At 49.3% G+C, this 18,263-nt stretch overlaps 2 protein-coding genes across 2 annotated transcripts; one reads left to right on the top strand and one right to left on the bottom strand.

Annotated features, from left to right (window-relative positions):
- Window positions 1–1,125: 1,125 nt before the first annotated feature.
- LOC130266659 (alpha-1B-glycoprotein-like) lies at window positions 1,126–8,454 on the bottom strand (the record flags this gene model as incomplete). The annotated part of the gene is given in 5 exon segments (XM_056515939.1): window positions 1,126–1,436; window positions 1,869–2,071; window positions 2,073–2,157; window positions 6,379–6,684; window positions 8,451–8,454. Coding segments are annotated over 5 exon segments (909 nt in total), but the record flags the coding sequence as incomplete, so codon positions are not given.
- Window positions 8,455–8,495: 41 nt separating this feature from the next.
- Window positions 8,496–8,909, top strand: LOC130266658 (olfactory receptor 14J1-like). The gene is made up of 2 exons (XM_056515938.1): window positions 8,496–8,647; window positions 8,771–8,909. The coding sequence occupies exons 1-2, from the start codon at window positions 8,496–8,498 to the stop codon at window positions 8,907–8,909; spliced, it is 291 nt and encodes a 96-aa protein (XP_056371913.1).
- The last annotated feature ends 9,354 nt before the right edge of the window (window positions 8,910–18,263 follow it).

The following is an 18,263-nucleotide window of genomic DNA, read 5'->3' as shown; positions in this document are numbered from 1 at the left end:
CAGTCAGTGAGTGTAGTCATTGGGTGTGGTCAGTGGGTGCAGTCAGTTGGGTGTGGTCAATGGGTGTGGTCTGTGGGTGTGGTCAGTGGGATGTGGTCACTTAGGTGGTCAGTGGGTGTGGTCATTGAAGTGTGGTCTGTGGTGTGAGCAGTTTGGTGTGGTCAGTTGGGTGCGGTCACTGGGATGGTCAGTGGGTGTGGTCAGTGGGTGTGGTCATTGTATTCAGCCATTTTAATGGATGTGGTCAATGGGATGTGTGTGGTCAGTGGGTGGGTGAGATCAGTGGAGTGGTCATTGGGGTGGTCAGTGGGTGTGATCACTGTGTGGGTTCAAACATTTTTTTGGGTGTGGTGAGTGGCTTTGATGCAGTCAGTTGGGTGTGGTCAGTGGCGGTGGACAGTGAGGTTTGGGCATTGGGGTGTGGTCAGTACTGTACTCGGTTAATCAGTGGGTGTGGTCAGTGGGTGTGGTCATTGTGTTCAGCCACTTTGATGGATGTGGTCAGTGAGGTGGGTGTGGTTAGTGGGATGAGTGTAGTCATTGGGGTGGTCTTGGGTGTACTCGTTGTGTGGGTTCAGCCATTTTGATGGGTGTGGTCAGTGGGTTGCATGCAGTCAGTGAGTTTGCTAATTGGTGTGGTCATTAAGTATGGTCGGTGGGTGTGGTTGGTGGGTGTGGACAGTGGGTGGGTGTGGTCAGTTTGTTTGGTCAGTGGGGTGTGGTCAGTGGGTGGGTGTGGTCAGGGGGCATGGTCAGTTTGGTGTGATCAGTGGGTGGGGTCAGTTGTTATGGTCAGTCGGTGGGTGTGGTCAATGGGTGTGGTCAGTTGGGTGTGGTCAGTGGGTGGGTGTGGTCAGTGGGTGTAGTCAGTGGGTGGGTGTGGTCAGTCGGTGGGTGTGGTCAGTGGGTGTGGTCAGTGGATGGGTGTGGTCATTGGGTGTGATCACTGAGGTGGGTGTGGCCAATGGAGAAGGCAATGCACAGGTAGTGGTCATTACAGTGGGTGTGGTCAGCCAGGCGGGATTGACCATTTCTGTGGGCGTGGCCACACCTAAAATCCCAAAATCTCGCCTTTCCACCCCAAATACCCCCTCCCTTGCCCCAAAAAAATGCCCACCTACCCCTCAACACCACGGGCACGCCCTGGCTGGGCGGAGCCTCCAGCCAGGCCCTGCCCACATCCTCCTCCACCAGGCAGCTGAAATTCCCGGTGAAATTTTGGGAAATATTCAGAAAGATCAGCTCAGACCCATCCCAGGTGATGATGTCACCAATGATGTCACCAGTGTTTGGCATCACCTCGGTGCCATCACGTTTGAACCCGAAGCACTGCCGGAATCGGCACGGGGGCACGGCGCAGCTCAGCTGCAGCCGGTGGCCCACGGCCACCACGCCCGAGGACGGCTCCACAGACAGGACGGGGGCCAGACACGGATCTGAGGGGGAGGGAAAAGAAACGGGGAAAACTCTGTGGAACCCAACTACAGCCCAACTTTGGCATCTCCTCAACCTCCTGCAAGCCCAACACTGAGGTCACTCCACGCCCATCCCAGTGCTCAAAAAATCAGGGATTTAACCCCAAAATAAAATATTTATCCCCAAAATCTCAGGTTCATCTTCCAAATCACAGATTTATCCCCAAATCACCAATTTATCCCCAAAATCACAGATTTATCCTCGAAATCTCAGGTTTATTTCCCAAATCACAGATTTATCCCCCAAATCACGGATTTATCACCAAAATAACAAATTTATCCCCAAAATCCCCGATTTATCCACTAAATCACAGATTAATCCCTGAAAATCACAAATTTATCTTGAAAATCACAGATTTATCCCCAAAATTTCAAATTAATCCCCAAATTCACCTTCAACGATGACCTGGATGGAATCGCTGGGGTAGGACATGATCCAGCGCCCCTTGGTCATCTCGTAGCGGCAGCTGAAGTTCCCGGTCCTGTTGCGGCCGGTCTTCTCCACCTGCAGCCGGACGCCAGCGGCTCCAGAACCTTCCTGGATCCTGTTCGTGAACTCGAGCTCGTCCTGGAAGAACCCAAATCTCCGCTCGGCGATGCACTGCGCAGAGGAAGACGAGGGGCTGCCCTTCCACGGTGATGCTGGAGGGCGTCACCGTCAAGTTGGGTTGGGTTGGGCGATCTGGTGGGAGGAGAAGACTGAAAGTCAACGTTGGGCCTCAGCAGGGATGGATTTTGGGATCCGTTGGACCAAAACCCAAAGTTCTGTTCACTGGGGATGAATTTTGGAGGAAAAGATGCTCCAGTTGGGTGGAAAAGTCAAGGTTGGCTGGAAAAGTCAATGTAGGAGCTTCATGAGGGTGAATATTGGGATAAAAACACCCACATTGAAGCAAAATACAACATTTTGGTCAACGGGGATTAATTTTGGGATAAAAATGCTGAATTGGATGGAAAAGTCAAGGTTGGTTGGAAAAGTCAAGATTGGACTCCATGAGAATGAATTTTGGGATAAAAACTCCCCTGTTGGACTGAAACGAAATATTTTTGTTAACAGGGATAAATTTTGGGATAAAAAAGCAAAATTGGGTGGAAAAGTTAAGATTGGGCCTCAAAGGGGATGGATTTTGGGGTAAAAATGCTGAATTAGGAGAAAAAGTCAAGGTTGGTTGGAAAAGTCTAGGTTGGATCTCCATGAGGATGGATTTTGGGTTAAAAATGCCCCCGTTGGACCAAAACCCAAGAACCCGGTCAACAGGGATGAATTTTGGGATAAAAAAGCAAAATGTATGGAAAAGTCAAGGTTGGTTGGAAAAGTCAAGGTTTGACCTCCATGAGAATGAATTTTGGGGTAAAAATGGCCACATTGGACCAAAACCCAGCAATTTTGTCAACAGGGATGAATTTTGGGATAAAAAAGCCAAAATGGGTGGAATAGTCAAGGTTGGGCCTCAACAGGAATGAATTTTTGGGGTAAAAATGCTGAATTGGATGGAAAAGCCAAGGTTAGTAGGAAAAGACATGGTTAGACCTCCATGAAGGTGGATTTTGGGATAAAAACGTCCAAAATGAACCAAAACGCAACATTTTGGTCAACAGGGATGAATTTTGGGATAAAAACACCTCACTGGTCACAAAAGCCAATGCTAGGCCCCCCGTTGGACCAAAACCCAGCATTTTGCTCAATGGGGATGAATTTTGGGATAAAAAAGCCAAATTGGGTGGAAAAGTTGAAGTTAAGCCTCAACAGGGATGAATTTTAGGGTAAAAATGCTGAATTGGGTGGAAAAGTCAATGTTGGCTAGAAAAGTAAAGGTTGGATCTCCATGAGGATGAATTTTGGGATAAAAAAAAGGCATAATGTATGGAAAAGTCAAGGTTGGTTGGAAAAGTCAAGGTTGGACCTCCATGAGAATGAATTTTGGGATAAAAATGGCCACATTGGACCAAAACCCTACATTGTTGTCAACAGGGATGAATTTTAGGGTAAAAAAGCCAAATTGGGTGGAAAAGTCGATGTTAGGCCTCAAAGGTGAGGATTTTTGGGAAAAAAAAAAAAAAAAGCTAAATTGGGTGGAAAAGTCAAGGTTGCTTGGAAAAGTCTAGGTTGGACCTCCATGAGGCTTAATTTTGGGATAAAAATGGCCACATTGGACCAAAACCCAGCAATTTTGTCAACAGGGATGAATTTTGGGATAAAAAAGCCAAAATGGGTGGAATAGTCAAGGTTGGGCCTCAACAGGGATGAATTTTTGGGGTAAAAATGCTGAATTGGGTGGAAAAGTCAAGGTTGGTAGGAAAAGACATGGTTAGACCTCCATGAGAATGAATTTTGGGATAAAAATGGCCACATTGGACCAAAACCCAGCAATTTTGTCAACAGGGATGAATTTTGGGATAAAAAACACCTCACTGGTCACAAAAGCCAATGCTAGGCCCCCCGTTGGACCAAAACCCAGTATTTTGCTCAATGGGGATGAATTTTGGGATAATTGCGTGGAAAAGTTGAAGTTAAGCCTCAACAGGGATGAATTTTAGGGTAAAAATGCTGAATTGGGTGGAAAAGTCAATGTTGGCTAGAAAAGTAAAGGTTGGATCTCCATGAGGATGAATTTTGGGATAAAAAAGGATAATGCATGGAAAAGTCAAGGTTGGTTGGAAAAGTCAAGGTTGGACCTCCATGAGAATGAATTTTGGGATAAAAATGGCCACATTGGACCAAAACCCTATATTGTTGTCAACAGGGATGAATTTTAGGGTAAAAAAGCTAAATTGGGTGGAAAAGTCAAGGTTGCTTGGAAAAGTCTAGGTTGGACCTCCATGAGAATGAATTTTGGGATAAAAATGGCCACATTGGACCAAAAACCAGCATTTTTGTTAATGGCAATTAATTTTGGGGTAAAAAAGCCAAATTGGGTGGAAAAGTCGATGTTGGGCCTCAAAGGGGAGGATTTTTGGAAAAAAAAGAAAAAAAAAAAAAAAAAGCCAAATTGGGTGGAAAAGTCAAAGTTGTTTGGAAAAGTTTAGGTTGGATCTCCATGAGGCTGAATTTTGGGATAAAAATGCCCCCGTTGGCCCAAAACCCAACAATCCTGTCAACAGGGATGAATTTTGGGATAAAAAAGCAAAATGTGTGGAAAAGTCAAGGTTGGATCTGGACAGGGATGGATTTTTGGAGCAAAATGCCCAAAAATTGAGTAGGAAAGTCAATGTTGGGTGGAAGTCAGCATTGGGGTTCAATGTGGACGAATTTTGGGTTAAAAACCCAACCCAACCCAACCATGGCCCAATCAAACCAAACCTCACCAAACACAACCATGGCCTAACCAAACCCAACCAAACCAAACCAAACCCATCCCAACCCAACCCAACCCAACCATGGCCCAAACAAACCAAACCCAACCCAACCCAACCTAACCATGGCCCAACCAAACCAAACCAAACCCAACCATGACCTAACCAAACCCAACCAAACCAAATCAAACCAAACCCAACTCAACCATGGCCAAACCAAACCCAACCAAGTCCAATAAAGTCAACGAAACTCAACCAAACTCAACCATGGCCCAAACAAACCAAACCAAATGAAATCCAACCAAAGCCAACTCAATCATGGCCTAACCAAACCCAACTAAACTCAACCATGGCCCAACACAAGCAAATCCAACCCAACCAAACTCAACCATGACCCAACCAATCCCAACTCAACCCAACCATGGCCTAACCAAACACAACCAAAGCATATCAAACTCAACGAAACCCAACCAACCAAACACCAACCCACCCAACCATTCAACCATGGCCCAGCCCAACTCAAACCAACCAAAGCAAAACAAATCAAACCAAACCAAATCCAACCCAATCATGGCCCAACCAAACCAAACTGAACCCAAACAAACCCAACTCAACCCAACCATGGTATAACCAAACCAAACCCAACCAAACCAAACCCAACCAAACTCAACCATGGCCCAAACCCAACCCAACCATGGCCTAACAAAATTCAACCAAAGCATATCAAACCCAACCAACCAAACACCAACCAACCCAACCCAACCCAACCCAACTCAACTATGTCCTAACCAAACTCAAACAAGTCCAACCAACTCAACTAAACTCAACCAAACTCAGCCATGGCCCAACCCAGCCCAATACAACCAAACCCAACCCAACCCAAACAAACCCAACTAAACCCAACCATGGTGTAACCAAACCAAACCCAACCAAACCCAACTCAACCAAACTCAGCCATGGCCCAAACCAAACCTAACCATGGCCTAACCAAATCCAACCAAAGCATATCAAACTCAATCAACCAAACGCCAACCAGCCCAACCCAACCCAACCCAACTCAACTATGTCCTAACCAAACTCAAACAAGTCCAACCAACTCAACTAAACTCAACCAAACTCAGCCATGGCCCAACCCAGCCCAATACAACCAAACCCAACCCAACCCAACCATGTCCTAACCAAAGCAAACCAAAGCATACCAAAGCCAACCCGATCCAATCCAACCAATCCAAACCAAACCAAACTCAACCTAACCAAACCAAAGCAAGCCAAATCCAACACAACTCAACCCAAACCAACCATGGCCTAATCAAATACAACCAAAGCATATCAAACCCAACAAAGCACAACCAAACCAAACCAAACCAAAGCAAACCCAACCTAACACAAACCAACACAACCAAACTCACCTATGGCCTAACCCCACCCAACCCAACCATGGCCTAACCAAACCCAACCCAACTATGGCCCATCCAAACTCAGCCATAGCCCAACCATACCAAACCAAACCAAACCCAACCATCACCTAACCCAACCCAACCAAACCCAACCAAACCCTGGTTGGACCAAACACCAACACTGTGATCAACATTTTGGGGCATCCCCAGACCTTGGACATTGATGAGCATGGCCTGGCTGGGCAGGGAGCTGACATGGCTGCCACCACACCGGAGCATGATGTAGGAGCAGGTGTGGAAGCCGCCATCTTGCGGGTCGGTGATGTTGAAGGTGCGGACAAAACTCCTCTTGGACGTCCGGACGTCGATGACCGAACCAGACGTCCTGAAGAAGCGAAACCCTTGGATCCAGTCCTGGTTTGCTGGGCCCGGCACGGTGCAGAGGATGGACACGGTGTAGCCGATGAAGAACAGCGGCTTGGCCGGCACTGAGATGTCGGGGGCGGGGGGAAGGAGGTCTGGGTGACAAAAAAGATGAGAAGAGGACAAAAATTGCATCTCTAGAAGGTGGGAATGGAGAAGATGGAGAGGAACGACCCAGTTTTCCCCAAAATCCTGATTTTTTTTTTTTGCTGGAAGAGATTCCACCATGACTCTCGTTGGGTTGGGCTTGGACTGAGTCCAAAAATGGTGAACAATGGCCCAAAAATTCAATATTTTGGAGATGGGAATGAAGAACATGGAGAAGATGGAGAGGAACCACCCAGTTTTTCCCAAAATCACAATTTTTTCACCCAGGGAGGTTCCATCATGACCCTGTTTGAGTTTGGCTTGGATTGAGTAAAAAAAAGGTGAAAAATGGCCCCCAAGTTTATTATTTTGGAAATGGGAATAGAGAAGATGAAGAAGACGGACAGGAACTACCCAATTTTTCCCAAAATTTCGATTTTTTTGACTGGAGAAAGTTCCAACATGACCCTCGGTGGGTTGGGTCAAAAAAGTCCAAAAATGACCCAAAAATTTGATATTTTGTGTGGTTGGAGGAGATGGTCACAGAGAAGATATAGAGGAACCACCCAGTTTTTCCCAAAATCCCTAATTTTTTGGCTGGAAGAGGTTCCACCATGACCCTGTTTGGGTTGGGTTAAAAAAATCTAAAAATGGCTCAAAAATTTAATATTTTGCAGATGGGAATGGAGAAGATAGAGAAGATGGAGAGAAACCACCCAGTTTTTCCCAGAATCCTGATTTTTTTGACCCAAGGGATTTTCACCATGACTCTGGTTGAGCTGGGCTTGAATTGGTCAAAAAAGGCCAATAAACAGCCCAAAATTTTGTCTTCAAGAGGTAGGAATGGAGAAAATTGAGATTTTTTTTTTCCCCCCAAAATCGCGATTTTTGTCTGAATTTTGTGTTCCCTGAAGGCACCGCCAACAGGAAAAGGATTGGGAGAGAGGCTAGAAAAAAGGGAAAAATGGGAAAAGTGAAAAAAATTTGGAAAAAAGGGGAAATGGAAAGGAAAAAATGTGAAGGGAAAATTGGAGTGAAAAAGAGGAAAATTATAAAAAATGGGAAAAAGTGGAAAAAGGAAAAAGGGAAGGGAGAGAAAAGCAAAAAAGGAAAATATTGGAATAAAAATAAAAATAATAAAATTATATATAAATTAATAAATTGAAAAAATGGAAGTGAAACATTAATCTTAGAAAATTAGGATTTTAGTTACCTTGCTGAAAACAATTAAAAGTTAGAAGGGAGTAGTTATCTGAAACTTAAATAATTGATTGTCTGTCATTTCATGTTTGCTCAGCTGTGCTTACATTAGGGAAAGACGAAACTAGAGAGCAGATCCAAAGGAACATAGACAATGCAACTAGAAACCCATTCTTTGGAAAATTGGACTATCCCCAGAAATCGTTTGTGTTGTCAGTGATAGAAAAGGTCAAGAGTTTAGGGTGAGGAAGACTCGCCTTACTTCCTCCTTTTAAGACCCCTCCCCACAAAAACGACCCCAGACTTAATTTAAGAAGTCAATCATGCATGCTTAATAGCTATTCAAGCTAATTATCATAGGAACCGGGGGATGGGAGGGGCTGTTATTATGAATATGTGTTTGTTTGAATCCTTTGCTAATAAATAGACTTCGTGATCACCTGTGATTTCGCAGTGTGTATTAGCGGCTTACCTCACGCTGCTGCCCAGCACTGAATAAACATACACTTTCTAACTTTGAATTGTTAGAGAGTCTTTTGTCCGCCACAGCTGAGTGTTGGTATTAGACCAATACTCATATTTCGGTAATTCAGATGGAGCAGATTATTTCCCCACCGTCATGTGCTACGACCGCTCCGTGTCCATTTGCAAACCCCTGCACTACGGGACCCTCCTGGGCAGCAGAGCTTGTGCCCACATGGTAGCAGCTGCCTGGGCCAGTGGCTTTCTCAATGCTCTGCTGAACACAGCCAATGCATTTTCTCTATCCCTGTGCTAGGGCAATGCTCTGGGCCAGTTTTTCTGTGAAATCCCACACATCCTCAAGCTCTCCTGCTCACAATCAAATTTCAGGGAACTTGGGCTTCTTGCTGTTAGTGTCTGTTTAGCACTCAGTTGTTTTCTGTTCATTCTTTTCTCCTATGTGCAGCTCTTCAGGGCTGTGCTGAGGATCCCCTCTGAGCAGGGATGCCACAAAGACTTTTCCACCTGCTTTCCTCATCTGACTGTGGTCTCCTGTTTACCAGGACGGTAGTTTTTTGCCTACCTGAAGCCCCCCTCCATCTCCTCCCCATCTCTGGATCTAGTGGTGCCAGTTCTGTACTCGGTGGTGCCTCCAGCCCTGCACCACACACCCTGCTGACCACAACATTCCTGATCCAGGCCAGGTACCATTGGCCTTCTTGTACACCTGGGCACACTGCTGGCTCATGTCCAGCCTGCTGTCCATCAGTGTCCCCAGGTCCCTTTCTGCCTGGCCACTCTCCAGTCACTCTGTCCCCAGCCTGTAGCATTGCAGGGGTTGTTGTGTCCCAAGTGCAGGACCCAGCACTTGGTCTTGTTAAACCTCACCTTGTTGGATTTGGGCCCTGGTTCCAGCCTGTCCAGGTCCCTCTGCAGAGCCCTCCTACCGTGCAGCAGATGAAATCTCCCAGCTACCTTGGTGTCACCAGGGTTCCATGAGGCCTCCCAGTGTCACAATGTCCCTTTAGTTCCATGGGATCCCTTGGTGTCACAAAGTCCCTTGGAATCCTGGGCCCCACAGTGTCACAGTGGCACATTGGTCCCCCAAGGCCGTGAAGTGTCACAATGGATCCTTGGTTCCATGAGGTCTCACAGTGCAGCAATGCTCTCCTTGGTTCCACAATGTCACAATGGCCTCTTGTCCCAAGAGGCACCAAGGTGTCAAACATGTTTCCTTCATTCCAGGAGTCCCTGAGGAGCAACCCTGGCCCCTTGGTTCCATGGGCCCTGCAGTGTCACAATGTCCCCATCATCACACGAGGTCCTGCTCTGTCACAATGCTCTGCATGGTCCCACAAGGCCCTGCAGTGTCACAATGGATCCTTGGTTCCATGAGGTCTCACAGTGCAGCAATGCTCTCCTTGGTTCCACAATGTCACAATGGCCTCTTGTCCCAAGAGGCACCAAGGTGTCAAACATGTTTCCTTCATTCCAGGAGTCCCTGAGGAGCAACCCTGGCCCCTTGGTTCCATGGGCCCTGCAGTGTCACAATGTCCCCATCATCACACGAGGTCCTGCTCTGTCACAATGCTCTGCATGGTCCCACAAGGCCCTGCAGTGTCACAGTGGCCTCTTGGTTCCATGAGGCCTCCGAGTGCCACCATGAATTCCTTGGTGCTGCAGTGTCACAGTGGAGCCCTGGTTCCACAAGATCCTGCAGTGTCACAGGGACCCTTGGTTTCATGGGGCACCACAGTGTCACAATTTTTCCCTTGCTTCCAACAGTCCTTCAGTGGAACAATGGCCCCTTGATTCCATTGGGCTCCAGGCTCTCAGAAGGTTCTTCTTGGTTCTGCAGTGTCACAATGGCCCCTTGCTTCCCCAGGGCCCTGAAGTGTCACAATCACCACAGAATCACCCAGGCTGGAAAAGACCTTGAGAGCATCAAGTCCAACCTGGTACCTAGACCAGACCATGGCACTCAGTGCCCCATCCAATCTTTCCTGTAACTCTTCCAGGGACAATGACTCAATACATCTCCCTGGACAGCCCATTCCAATGCCCAATCACCATCTTTTTAAAGAATATTTCCTAATATCCAGCCTAAACTTTCCATGGTGCACCTTAACGGTGTCTCTTCTTCTGTCTCTGTTCCCTGGGAGAAGAGCCTGCCCCCGCCCCCCCCACCCCGGATGCACCCTCCTGTCAGGGAGTTGTAGAGAGTGATGAGGTCTCCCCTGAGCCTCCTCTTCTCCAGGAAAAACAACCCCAGCTCCCTCAGCCACTCCTCCCAGGACTTGTGTTCCAGACACCACTCCTGTCTTGTTGCCCTTCTCTGGACAAGAGCTCCAGCCCCTCCAAGTCCTTCCTAAATTTGGGAAGCCCAGAACTGGACACAGCACTTGAGATGCTGCCCAACATGTGCCGAGCACAGGGGAAGAATCACTGACCTGGTTCTTTTTGCCACACCATTCCTGATCCAGGCGAGGTGCCATTGGCCTTCTTGTACACCTGGGCACACTGCTGGCTCATGTCCAGCCTGCTGTCCATCAGTGCCCCCACGTCCCTTTCTGCCTGGCCACTCTCCAGCCACTCTGTTCCCATCCTGGAGCATTGCAGGGGTTGTTGTGACCAAAGTGCAGGACCCAACACTTGGTCTTGTTATACCTCATCTTGTTGGATTTGGGCCCTGGTTCCAGCCTGCCCAGGTCCCTCCAGCAGATCCACACTCACACCCAGCTTGGTATCATCTGCATATTTGCTGATGTTTCACTCAATTCCCTCATCCAGATCATCAAAGCAGATATTGAAATCCACGCTGGCTGGCTCTGATCCCTCAGCCATCCTGTAGGTGCCCTGTGATGGCACTCAAGGTGATCTCTTCCATCACCTTACTGGGCACCAAGGTCAGGCTGACAGGCCTGGAGTTCCCCAGATCCTCCTTCCAGCCCTTCTTGGGGATGGGCTCACATTGGCACCTCCAGGCCTCTGAGACCTCCCTTGTGAGCCAGGACTGATGGTAAATGATGGAGAGCAGCTTGGAGAGCTCATCCAGCAGCTCCCTTATCTCCTAGGATGTATCCCATCTGGTCCCAGAGACACCTGTGAGCATCTGAGTGGCTCAGCAGGTCCCCAGCTGCTTCATCCTGGATACAGTGGGACTGTTCTGCTCCCTGTCCCCATCTACCGGCTCAGGAAAACACTTGTCCCGAGGCCACCCTGTCTTATTTTTGAAAATCGAGGCACATAAGGGGTTAAGTTTCTCAGACTGTGCCTCATCTTTGGTAACCATATCCCCTCCTATAAGGAATGGAAATTTTCCTTGTCCATCCTTTTCCCATTAATGTATTGATAAAATCATTTTTGTTATCCTTCACAGAAGCAGCCTGGTAAAGTCCCAGCTGAAGTTTCACCTCTCTAATTTTATTTCTGCATGACCTAACAACATCCTTAAACATTTCCTTAGTTGCCTGCCCCTCTGTCCAAAGGTGATGCAGCTCTTTTTCTCCCTGAGTTCCAGGAAAAAGCTTCATGCCCAGCCAGACCAGTGATTTTCCTTGCTAGCTCACTTTTGGCACCCAGGGACAGGCTGCTCCTGCTCCCTCAAGATTTCTTTCTTGAAGTGTCTCCATCCTTCCTGCAATGCTTTGTTTTAAAGAGCTGCTTCCCTTAAAAAAATCAGCACCTGGTAATCCATATCTGCATCTTGAATAAGCCAAAGATTACCTTCCATAATTTCAATGTAGAAATTTTGTTGATGTCACTCCTTCTTTCACAGAATATTTAAAAACTCCATAATTTCATGATCACTGCACCCCAAACAGCCTCTGACCATCACATCTCCCACCAGCCCTTCTCTGTTTGCGAACAGCAGGAGACAGAGCTTTCCTTCGGACTGGGAAGAGAAGGAAACCTCCCCAAAGTGCAGCCTGGAAGGCTCAGCCTGGAGGTGAGGAAACAGCAAAGTCCCTGCCAGGGCAGAATGCTGGTGGCCGAGGTGTCCCAGCGTGAGGCTGGGCCGTGCCATGGCTCTGTGTGCCAGGAGCCGGCAGCGCTGGGTGCAGGGAGCCCAGGGAGGGCACAGCAATGCTGGGCTGAGAAATGCTGGGGGGACAGCGAGATGGGCGTGTGCAGCCGGCCAGGGCAGAGGAGCAGCACGCACAGGGGCACAGGCTGCAGGAGAGATGGCCAAGGGCTGGGCAGGGCTGGCAGGGCCAGAGGCACCCAGGCCTTTGTGCCCTGGGCTGGGCAGCGCCTCTGCAGCCCCACAGAAGGAACTTTCCTTGCAGGGGCTGCACTTTGCTGCTGCCCCGGTCCTCCCTGAGCAGGCTGGCAGGGCTTGCAGGGTGATGCCATTTGTCCTTGCTGCCCCTCCCATCCCAGTGCCCCAGGAACAGCCCCGAGCCACCCGTGAGCGACAGGCCCTGCTGGGCCAGGCCTGGGCTCAGCCCTTGGCCTTTCTGCTGCCTCCAACCAGCCCAGGCCTTGCTCAGCATTGCAGTTCCTGCTCACAGCCTCTGGCTCCTGCAATCCTGCCCTCAAGGATCTGCTCTCACCAGTCCCTGGGGAGCCTTTGGCAGTCCCTGCCCTCAGTGGGGCCACTGATGCTCCAAGGGACTTGGAGTTTTGCTTCTGCCTCCTTGAGCAGCTTCTTTAACCTTCTCTCAGTGCCTGGGGGTCCTGGACTCAGCCCAAAATCCACCCTGGAGATCATTAAAATAAAGAAAGATTTCAGGAACTATTTATCTTCCTTCATTTGTCTTCAAGTCTGCAGGGCTTGTGCAACTGATTGGAGTCAGCTTGGAGTTCTGTCATGGAAGGAGATTTCAAAGTGCACCTCATGAATTTTTGTTTTAATCAAGGGCATATTATTTTAATTTTTCGTTTCAGGCTAGAGGTGACGGAAACATTCCTTAAGTTGTCTCGATGCTGAATGTCTCCTTAGGAGATATGGGCACAGACAAGAATGAGCTTCTTGCAACTGACCCTGTTTGGACAAACTGCTTCTCACCCCCAATCTCACCGTGTCTGAAATTGGCCACATAGGATTGAAATCCCAAAACATTTAAACAAAATGATGTACTTTTTCTTTGTAAGTAAATTTATAATAATAATTTATAATTCAATTTAAAATAATAGTTAAAATTATAATAATAGTTTTGCTTTTTAATTATTATATTATTCTATATTTTATTATCTTTTTTATTTACGTAAAAAACTGATACATTTTTAGCAACCAAAAAAATTTTGGTTCATTGGTTCTAAGTAACACAATTCCCTTCATTAGTTAATTGACCAGTGTTGGCTCTTCATTTCTCCCACTTTGTGTTTATTAGTCCTTTTTATAGTCCTTTAGTATTTTTTTAAATTATTTTCTCAGACAGGGTAAGCAGGGCAAATTTGGGGTCACTGGAGACATTTCTGGGGCAGTTTGGGGCCTGGGGAGGGAATTTAGAAAGAACTTGAGGGTCTGGAGGGCACCTGGGGGAGCTGGATGGGCCCTCAGAGGGACACTGAGAACAATGATGAAAAAATCAGGCACCGGGGGAGCTCTTGGGGGTCCAGGGAGGCACTTGTAGGTCAGGGAGGGCTGCAGCCCCCCCCACTCCCAGCAGTGCTGCCTCCTTTTAGACAAAACCAAATACTACAGCCCCCTCCTCCAATCAGTGCTGACACCTTGTGGACACAACCCAGTACTGCAGCCCCCTACTCCCTCGAACTACCTTTCTTCCCTTGTGGTCCAAACTCAGCATTGAGGCTCCCCTTTTAATAGCAGTGCTCCCCCTTGTGGACACAGCCTGGTACTGCAGCCCCCACCTTTGAAGCAGCGCTTCCCCATTGCAGACATAGCATGGTAATGCATGGGCCCCCCTTGCCCCCACCCCAAGCAGTGCTGTTGTCTTTGGGACAAAACCCAGTACTGCAGCCCCACCCCCTGACCAGTGATGTCCCTTTGTGGTCACAGCCTGGTTCTGCAGTCCCCTACTTCTGAGCGGTCCTGCTCCTTGTCGACACAGCATGGTACTGCAGCTCCCGCCCTCCCTGAGCTGTGCTGCCTCCTTGTGGACACAGCTGGGTACTACAGCTCCCCATTTCGAGTAGTGTTTCTCCTTGTGGACACAACCCAGTACAGCCACCCCTTCCTCCCCAAGCAGTCCTGCCCCCTTGTTGACAAAACTTGACACTGCAGCCCCCCCACTCCACGAGCAGTGCTGATCCCTTTAGGAAACAGCTCAGTACTGCTGCTCCCCACCAGAGCAGTGCTGCCCCTTGTGGACACAGCATGGTACTGCACCCTTTCCTTCTGAACAGTGCTGCCCCCTTGAAGACATAGCATGATACTGCAGCGCCACCTCCCCCCCCACCCCCCCCCCAATTAGTGCTGCCCCCTTGTGGACAGAACCCAGTACTGCACCCCCCTCCGCTCCCCCCCCCACTTCTCTTAGCAGTGCTTCCCTCTTCTGGACACAATCCTGTACTGCAGGCCTCCCCTCCAAGCAGTGATGCCCTCTTGTGGACACAGCATGGTACTGCAGCCCCCCCCCCCCCCAAAGAATTGTCACCCCCTTTTGGATACAACCCAGTACTACAACCCTCACCCGTTCCTCGAGCAGTCCTGCCCCCTTGTGGAAAAAAGTCAGTTCTGTAGGCCCCCCTCTACGAGCAGGGCTGCTCCTTTGTGGAAACAGACTGGTACTGCAGCCCCCAACCCTAGCAGTGCTGCCCCCTTCTGTATGCAGCATAGTACAAGCAACCACCTCCTTCTGTGTATGCTGCACCATTGTGGACAGTGCCGGGGCTGCAGCAGGGACAGGCCATGGGCACTGCTGGGGCAGCGCTGATGCCTCAGGCCAGGGCCTGGGGGCTCCAGGCTCGTTGCCCAGGCTCTCTCCTGGGGCTGGGGGATGGGAGGGAAACCACTCAGGTTTGTCGTGGCCTCTGCAGTCAGCAAGAAAGTTTGTTCCCATGAGCTGGGAGTTTCCTATCCTACTGCAGACATCATTGGTTAGAGCCAGGGCTCTCTGGCAGCCATCCCCAAATTGCTCTGAACATTTTCCTTGTGTTCACCTTTGCTTTCTTTACTTTTCCCTGGTCCAAATTTGTTCCTATTTCCCATCTCCGTTCCAACCCCTTCAAACAGCCCATCCCTGTTTGCCAACCCCACTCCTCATTTCATTTCCTGAACTGCACCATGGGAATGTCCCTTGGGGAGCAGGATCATCCTACCAGTGCTTCAGGAATTCTCTACAGGGTCCTGCAGTGCCTCGTGCTGTTCCCTTGCCAGAGGCACAACAGGCCAAGGGGGCACATCTGGGTTGGTGTGTCTGGGTGTGGGGCTCCCTGTTCTGGGCAGTGAGGAGGTCACTTTCTGCCTGGCCGCTGTCCAGCCACTCTGTCCCCAGCCTGAAGCACTTCAAGGGTTGTTGTGGCCAAAGTTCATGACCTGGCACTTGGTCTTGTTAAACCTCAACTTGTTGGATTTGGACCCTGGATCAAGCCTTTCCAGGTCCCTCAAGTCAATCCACACTCACACCCAGCTTGGTGTCATCACAGTCCTATATGGCCCTGGAGTGTCATAATGGTCTCCATGATTCCATGAGGCCTCACAATTCCATGAGGTGTCACAATGTCCCTCTGGTTCCATGGGACCCCGTGGTGTCACAAAGTCCCTTGTATCCCTGGGCCCTGCAGTGTCACAATGGATCCTTGATTCCATGAGATCTTGCACAGCAGCAATGCTCTCCTTGGTTCCACAGTGTCAGAATGGTCTCTTGGTCCCAAGGGCCACCACAGTTTCAAACATTTTTCCTTCATCCCATGAGTCCCTGAGGAGCAACACTGGCCCCTTGGTTCCATTTTCCCTGCAGTGTCACAGTGGCCCCATCATCACACAAGGTCCTGCTCTGTCACAGTGCTCTGCATGGTCCCACAAGGCCTTGCAGTGTCACAGCGGCCTCTTGGTTCCATGAGGCCTCCGAGTGCCACCATGAATTCCTTGGTGCTGCAGTGTCACAATGGAGCCCTGGTTACACAAGATCCTGCAGTGTCACGAGGGACCCTTGGTTCCATGGGGCACCACAGTGTCACAATTGTTCCCTTAGTTCCAAGAGTCCTTGCAGTGGAACAATGGCCCCTTGATTCCATTGGCCCCAGGCTATCACAAGGCTCTCCTTGGTTCTGCAGTGGCAAAATGGCCCCTTGGTTCCACAAGGCCCTGCAGTGTCACAGTGGCCTCTGTGGTTCCACGAGGACCCAGAGTGTCACCATGGACTCCTTGCTTCCATGTAGCCCCACAGTGTCACAGTGGCCCCTTGGCTCTGTGGTGCCATGTCATACACAGTGTCACCATGGTCCTCTCAGTTCCACGAGGCCCTGCAGTGTCACAATGGCCCCTTGCTTCCCCAGGGCCCTGCAGTGTCACAATCACCACAGAATCACCCAGGCTGGAAAAGACCTTTCAGAGCATCAAGTCCAACCTGTGACCCAACAACACCTTGTCACCCAGACCATGGCACTCAGTGCCACATCCAGTCTTTCCATATCCACTCACTCACCTCCCTGGGCAGCCAATTCCAATGCCAAATCACCCTTTTTGTGAAGAATATTTCCTAATGTCAAGCCTAAATGTTTCCTTGTGCAGCTTAAGGCTGTGTCCTCTTGTCCTGTCACAGTTCCTTGAGAAAAGAGCCTGACCCTCACCTGGCTGCACCCTCCTGTCAGGGAGTTGTAGAGAGTGATGAGGTCTCCCCGGAGATTCCTCCAGGATAAACATCCCCAGCTCCCTCAGCCCCTCCTCACAGCACTTGAGTTTCAGACCCCTCAACAGCCTTGTTGCCCTTCTCTGGACACCCTCCAGCCCCTCCATGTCCTTCCTAAATTGGGGGGCCCAGAACTGAGCACAGCACTTGAGGTGCTGCCCAAACATTGCCAAGCACAGGGGAAGAATCACTGCCCTGGTCCTGCTGGCCACACCATTCCTGATCCATAGGGGACCCAGGGGTTGGATGAGGGAAATGATGGAGGGGAGGACAATGACAATACATGATTGATTGTCAGCCATGATGATTCTTGATTTTCATATCTATTCAGACAGTATTAAAAGGTTCTGGATGTCAATATCTCTTGGGCATTGCTGATGTCAATCTAGAAACAGGAAAAGAAAAGAAAACAAAATACATTTCTCTGCATTATTTTCAAGATAGTATATTGACTTAGAATACACTTGTGAAATATTTCTAAGTATTCATAGAGGAATTGAAAACGTAAATTATTCCCAGTGGCTTTTTTTGTTTTGGTGTTTTGAACAAATGTTTATGAGCTTTTGCCATGGAATTGCTGAACTGAAGAGCTCAAGAAATAAGAGGCCCCCAGAACAGTAAAATTCATCAGCATCCTCCAAGTTCCTGAGGATCCATCCTCATCAGAGCAGCAATGAACAGAAATGGGCACAGCTTTGTGGCTGCCCCAGCTCTGGGATGGGCCCCGGGCCTGGAGCAGGAGCAGCTCTGCAGGGCCCCAAGGCCGGGGCTGTTGTGCTGGCCTGGGCAGATGGGATGGCAGCAGGAGCTGCAGAGCTCTCAGGAGCTCAGGGAGAGGGGAGCAGGGCACACAGGGAGCCTCCTTTTGCCTTGGCCGAGCACCTACCCAATGATCACCCCAAAAGTACACACCCACTGACCACACCCAACTGACCACACCCCACTGACCACCACCACTGACCAGAACCACCGACCACACTCACTGATCACACCCATTGCCAAGACACCAATGCCCATACCCCATTGACCACCACCACTGAATTTTCCCACTCACCACATCCATGGCCCACACCCACTGACCACACCCAATGACCACTCTGCAGTGCTCACACCCACTGACCACCCCCACTGACTGCAGCAATTGACTCTACCACAAACACCCTCAA

The sequence above is a fragment of the Oenanthe melanoleuca genome, unplaced genomic scaffold, assembly GCF_029582105.1.
Source record: "Oenanthe melanoleuca isolate GR-GAL-2019-014 unplaced genomic scaffold, OMel1.0 S132, whole genome shotgun sequence".
In the NCBI taxonomy this organism is placed as follows: Eukaryota; Metazoa; Chordata; class Aves; order Passeriformes; family Muscicapidae; genus Oenanthe; species Oenanthe melanoleuca.
This window is presented reverse-complemented; position numbering and strand designations above follow the sequence as displayed.

Excerpts from the sequence above, each read along its gene's own strand:
- LOC130266658 (XM_056515938.1), top strand. The coding sequence starts at position 8,496 with ATGTGCTACGACCGCTCCGTGTCCATTTGCAAACCCCTGCACTACGGG. Across the intron at positions 8,648-8,770 it reads AATGCATTTTCTCTATCCCT|TTGTTTTCTGTTCATTCTTT; the intron begins GTGCTAGGGCAA and ends TTTAGCACTCAG.